The sequence below is a fragment of the Mus pahari genome, chromosome 4, assembly GCF_900095145.1.
Source record: "Mus pahari chromosome 4, PAHARI_EIJ_v1.1, whole genome shotgun sequence".
Taxonomy (NCBI): Eukaryota; Metazoa; Chordata; class Mammalia; order Rodentia; family Muridae; genus Mus; species Mus pahari.
Genome location: NC_034593.1, coordinates 72,889,227 through 72,894,681, shown reverse-complemented (window position 1 = coordinate 72,894,681; position 5,455 = coordinate 72,889,227). Strand labels below are relative to the sequence as shown.

Sequence of the window (5,455 nt, the reverse complement as noted above, 5' to 3'; positions counted from 1 at the left end):
AGAGAGAGAGAGAGAGAGAGAGAGAGAGAGAGAGAGAGAGAGAGAGCCTTCTGTGGCAGTGGTTTGGTTGCAGTCCCAGGAATGTGTCTTTTGGTCAAGACCTGTGGGTTTTCAACCCAAAGCACTTGTCGAGTTGGTCAACATCCTCAGAGTTCCCATTCAGTCCTTCTCAGCCCTATTATCTGTGTAGCTCTAACCCAGTTTCCACTATGCATCTCCAACTAGAAAGGCAGTCAGTTATTCACATTTGGCATCCTTTGTCTGAGTTGAAGGTCTCACTGGGAATTTTACTTGTTTTACCTAATCACAGAAGCCTGCTGCATGGCAACCTACATTCATTTAACCTTTCATCTTATCCCCTTCTTCTCCTTCCTAGACATTCTCCTGTGTCAGCCTAAAATCACTTCTGGTCCTTAAACATGACATCTTAATATTCAAACATGGTGTTTCTTTGTTCTGAAAGTCTTTTCACATGACTGAGCTAGATGCTCCTCACAGGTAAATCTGGGTCCTGATTTGCATCCCCACGACCCTGAGCACTAGCTCTGGGAGTTGATGTCCTAGATGTGTGTCATCTATAGAGCATATGTTCGATTACAGCAGAGTGCCTTTGGCTATCACTGGGCCTCTGTGTCTTGAAGACTGCCAGACCGGTGGCAAGGCAGCCACATTTGTAGAACACAATAAATGGAGCAGAATGAAATCCAGTGATTTTTAAAGATGCCGTAGTTTAAAATTACGTAAAAGAAAAAAAAGCAAATAAATGAAGAATTCAAATTTGTTGAGAGGCAAAAGAATCTTGAGGTTTGTCCTGTGAACATCATCAACTTAACAAGGAAGTTTCATACACTTCTTGGAAACAAAAGACAGAAAGCCTTGGCCTGGCAAATTGATGTTGTGAGTGAAAGTGAACTTAGCCGCATCCCCAACCTTCTAGGGAGTGTGTAGACATTGTAAGTTCACCTTACACTGAATTGTATCACCCTAAAAACAAACACACAAATAAACAAAACAGTGCTGGGGAAACTTGGTCATGTTCCCTGGATTTTCTACTTGTCTTGCTTTTCTGATCATAGAAAAATTTTTTTCTTCTCATTTCCTACTATAGAGTGAAGAAGAGCTCACTAATGTTGATCAGTCATTATTCCCTTAGTTTTGAAGGTCAAACCCTTCTAGTCTTTCAGTCCTTCCTTCTATTAAAAAAAAATTAAAATTTGCATTGAAGTATGCAAACTACCATGACATTGAAATTTTATTTTTTACATCTGCTTCCCTTTGACTGTCTTAAAAGCCTCAACTTTGAGTCCCAGTGTTCAATCAGGTACATTGCTTCTGTCACAGGCATGTCCAGGCCTTACATGTTGCAGTCAGCATTGGACATGGCTGACGCTTGCTCTTCAGGTGGAAGCTTTGTTCCCAAGCTCTCCTTAACCTCAGTGCCACTCCTAAGTTTAAAATCTGCTTTTCGATTCCCTCTATGCAAGAGGCATTTGGTGTTAGATGTGTTGGGGAAGCTCTCACCTCAGGTCTATATGACCCTGTTGACATCAGGAAACCAGTTTTTATGATTTGCCAAACTTTGGGGTTTATTAGGAAGTGTTACCTTACCTGAATAATAAGTTACCTTTGTTATAAGCATAAACCCAGGAAAAGTCTATTATCTTCATGAGAGAGGAGTTAATCTCACATTAGGAAAAGGAAGAGACATTTAGTAATTTCTGGGAGGGGACTGTTTAAGCATCAGCTTTTAGGACAGCAAGCAACTCTCCAATTTTCTGAGACCACACTCTATCACTGTTTGTCAAAACTTTGTCACTAAACTTATTTTATTTGTTTTCCCCTTAGCATATGTCTTAGTCAAGGTTTCCGTTCTTGCACAAACATCATGACCAAGAAGCAAGTTGGGGAAGAAACAGTTTATTCAGCTTACACTTTTCACACTGCTGTTCATCACCAAAGGAAGTTAGGACTAGAACTCAAGCAGGTCAGGAAGCAGGAGCTGATACCGAGGCCATGGAGGGATGTTACTTACTGGCTTGCTTCCCCTGGCTTGCTCAGCTTGCTTTCTTATAGAACCCAAGACTACCAGCCCAGGGATGGCACCACCCAAAATGGGCCCTCCCCCCTTGATCACTAATTGAGAAAATGCCCCCTAGCTGGATCTCATGGAGGCACTTCCCCAACTGAAGCTCCTGTCTCTGTGATAACTCCAGCTTGTGTCAAGTTGACACACAAAACCAGCCAGCTCTATACCAACCTCATTAAGTGACCACACTGTTTCTAAAGTGAGTGCTGACATTACACTTAAAAATAGTCTCTTGTTTAATAAAAGAATATGTCCTGTGTTTCTGGCAAACCCAAGACACACAGAGGTTTCAAGCATACTGGTGCTTATACATCTGTTTCCTAGTGTAATTTCATCAGTCGCAGTTGAAGAACGCTAATTACTCTGTTTGCACATGTGTGATTTAATGAGACTAAACACTTAGCCAGTCTTCAATAAGTGCAGGTTGTTTCCCATTGCTGTTTTTAAGTTAGTAAAAATCACGCCAAGCCTATTTTCTGGAAATGAGAGCATTGTGTAGTTCAAGGGAAGGGAGAAGGTCGTGGGCAGTTGGTGGGTTATGGGAAAAGTACAGATAGTCTGAGCAGGAGAGGAAACGTTAGGCTTGGAGGGCAGGGTTCGTTCACATCCAGTAATGGAGGAATTTATCATAACCTATCCTGCCAAGCCTCCAAATTCTAATATGTGTTAGAGGAAGTTATTTTAAGAAGCACTATATTTCTGGCAGATTCAAACCATAATCTTTTTTATCATTATCTTCCTTTTTATACTCATACTTTGAGAGAGCTGAAAATTCTGAAAATAATTACAGATACTTCTTTTGAATCATGATGTAAAAAGAATGTCATCATTTTAACTGGACTTTTTTACTACTTTGTGGGTTCTTCTTTTCTTCTACCCTTCACCCCTCTTCTTCCACCCTTTCATGCCCCTAACACTAGGTACAAGAGAAAATAGGAAGAGGGGAAAGGGGGTGACAGTATTGTTAGACTACTTCCTGCTGATTTAGGGATGTTGAGTCCCTTGGGACAAGTTTGATCTTCTTGATGGCAAAGAAAGGCTGTCAGAAAGATCAAACTATTTTCTTCTTCTCATCTCTTTGCATGTCTACTTGACAACCTCCACAAACCACAACCAACCGCATCCAATCCCCAACCAGCCAATTCTAGTGAAGCTGTAGCATTTATATACCCTCTGAAGGGTCCCCAAAATTCTAAACATCACATACTCGCAGAAACTATTTGCCAAGGTCAAAATCATGCCCCTCTAGAACATGAGGATAATCATAATCGGCTGCTGTGGACAGTCTGAAGGAGCCCCATATCTCAGGCATAGGATTAAAACAAAAACACTCTTATATTTTTGTGTTTTTGAAGATGCCCAAATTCTCACTACACACCATTTTTTTAGAAATTAATATGTATTTGAAATTATCTTTTATTCTACTAACTTTCGAGTTATCCAGAACCAATCCATGTTCTGAGATCTAGGTCAGGAGAATATGTGATGCACTAGGTTCTTCCTTAGAACCGTACTTGGTTTTCCTAAGTATCACCTGTGCAGTTCTAGAAAGAGATCTCTGTAATACCATGAAGAATATGAGGTCCATGTACTTACAGACAGTACTAGAAAAAGCCAAATTGTAAAACATACAGCTGTATTTTTTTCCCCTTCAAAGAAGAAATTGGCATCTCTTTTCTGTCCAGAAAACTGAAAATGGTTGTGTTAATGCCTGGTTATATTTGGTGTTTTTAAAGCCAGTCCTCAGTGAAACCCCCCCCCTCCGAAATTCTAAGCATTGTCTCTCAGTCAATAGACCTCATTCTTATAGAAAAGGTGTCTATGCTATAGAGATATACTTTGCAAAGGATGTAAGTATACTGAAAGCTTTATTGTGGTTATTGTCATATGGAAACTTTCTCCCAATGTTTTATTGTATTTAAATATATAACGAATGCCAGGGGCAGGAAGCAGGAGTGGATGGGTTGGAGAGCAGGGTCGGGGGAGGNTATAGGGGGCTTTCAGAGAGGAAACTAGGAAAGGGGGTAGCATTTGAAATGTAAATAAAGAAAATACTTAATAAAAAATTAACATTTAAAAAAGTAAATAGATAGATGGATAGATAGATAGATAGATAGATAGATAGATAGATAGATAGATAGATAGATAGATAGATTTCTTGAGGTCAGACTCCAAAAGTATTGGCCCAGTGCGGGCTAACTAAGGTGTACCTGAACCCAAGTTTCATTCCTACCTCACACAGATAGTTTCTCAGTATATGTAGAATAATACATAAATTGAAGTATTTAAGGAAAACACTAGCATGTACCACTCTGATGTTTAGATGGAGCACACATGAAATACAGTATATGAAGTAAATGAAGATCATTTTCAGGTGGAAAAGATGGAAATTGAGAGTTCGTGCTAAGGACAGTAAGAGAAAAATGAGATTTATCTTTAATTGATACTCGGTTGGCAATTTGTGTGTGTGTGTGTGTGCACCTAGCTATCTGTTGTGTGTAAAGTCATCTATCCTTTCTCTTCTGACTTTCCACTGATCATAGATGCTGGGTCACGCATGTCCTTGAGTCAGTAGAAGCAGATCTTCATCAGTCCACATCAACATCAGCTAGTCAGAAGGAAACCACGGCCAAGCTCCAGGAACACCATGTTCTGCAGGAAGTTCAAGGATCTCAAGATCACAGGGGAGTGTCCTTTCTCCTTACTGGCCCCTGGTCAGGTTCCTAAGGAGCCAACAGAGGAGGTGGCCGGAGGCTCTGAGGGCTGCCAGGCCACTCTGCCCATCGGCCAGGGCTTCCCTGAGAAGAATGCAGAAGGGAGTCTCCCCCAAAGAAAGACAAGTCGCAACAGAGTCTACCTGCACACCCTGGCAGAGAGTATTTGCAAGCTCATCTTCCCAGAGGTGAGTGTTCTCCCTTTAGCAATGACAGTGGTATTTACAAATTGGAAATGCTAGGGTTTTCAAAAGAAAATATTTAGAAATGAAGTTTCTCACTTTTAAGAGCACGGTAAACACTCACTTTTAAGAGCCCTTGAAACATATGAAAACTGCCTTTTTAAATATCAGTATTCTAAATTGTGAGTAATTGTCAAAAGTTTCACATCTTGACTTCCTTCCAAAAGATCATTAGACTTGCCAGGCAGTGGTGGTACACACCTTTAATCCCAGCACTTGGGAGGCAGAGACAGGTGGATTTCTGAGTTCAAGGCCAGCCTGGTCTACAGAGTGAGTTCCGGGACAGCCAGCGCTATACAGAGAAACCCTGTTTGGAAAAAGAAGAAGAAGAAGAAGAAGAAGAAGAAGAAGAAGAAGAAGAAGAAGAAGAAGAAGAAGAAGAAGAAGAAGAAGAAGAAGAAGAAGAAGAAGAA

General features: G+C 40.6%; 1 protein-coding gene across 4 annotated transcripts in view; it reads left to right on the top strand.

Moving 5' to 3' along the window:
- Positions 1–5,455, top strand: part of Gucy1a1 (guanylate cyclase 1 soluble subunit alpha 1) — a 54,046-nt gene that overhangs the window by 21,727 nt on the left and 26,864 nt on the right. For all 4 annotated transcript variants that reach the window (XM_029537867.1, XM_029537870.1, XM_029537868.1 and 1 more), the window contains one exon: positions 4,630–4,988. In XM_029537867.1, coding sequence (XP_029393727.1) covers positions 4,734–4,988 — 255 coding nt within the window. In that variant the 5' untranslated portion in view covers positions 4,630–4,733. The remainder of the gene's footprint in view (positions 1–4,629; positions 4,989–5,455) is intronic.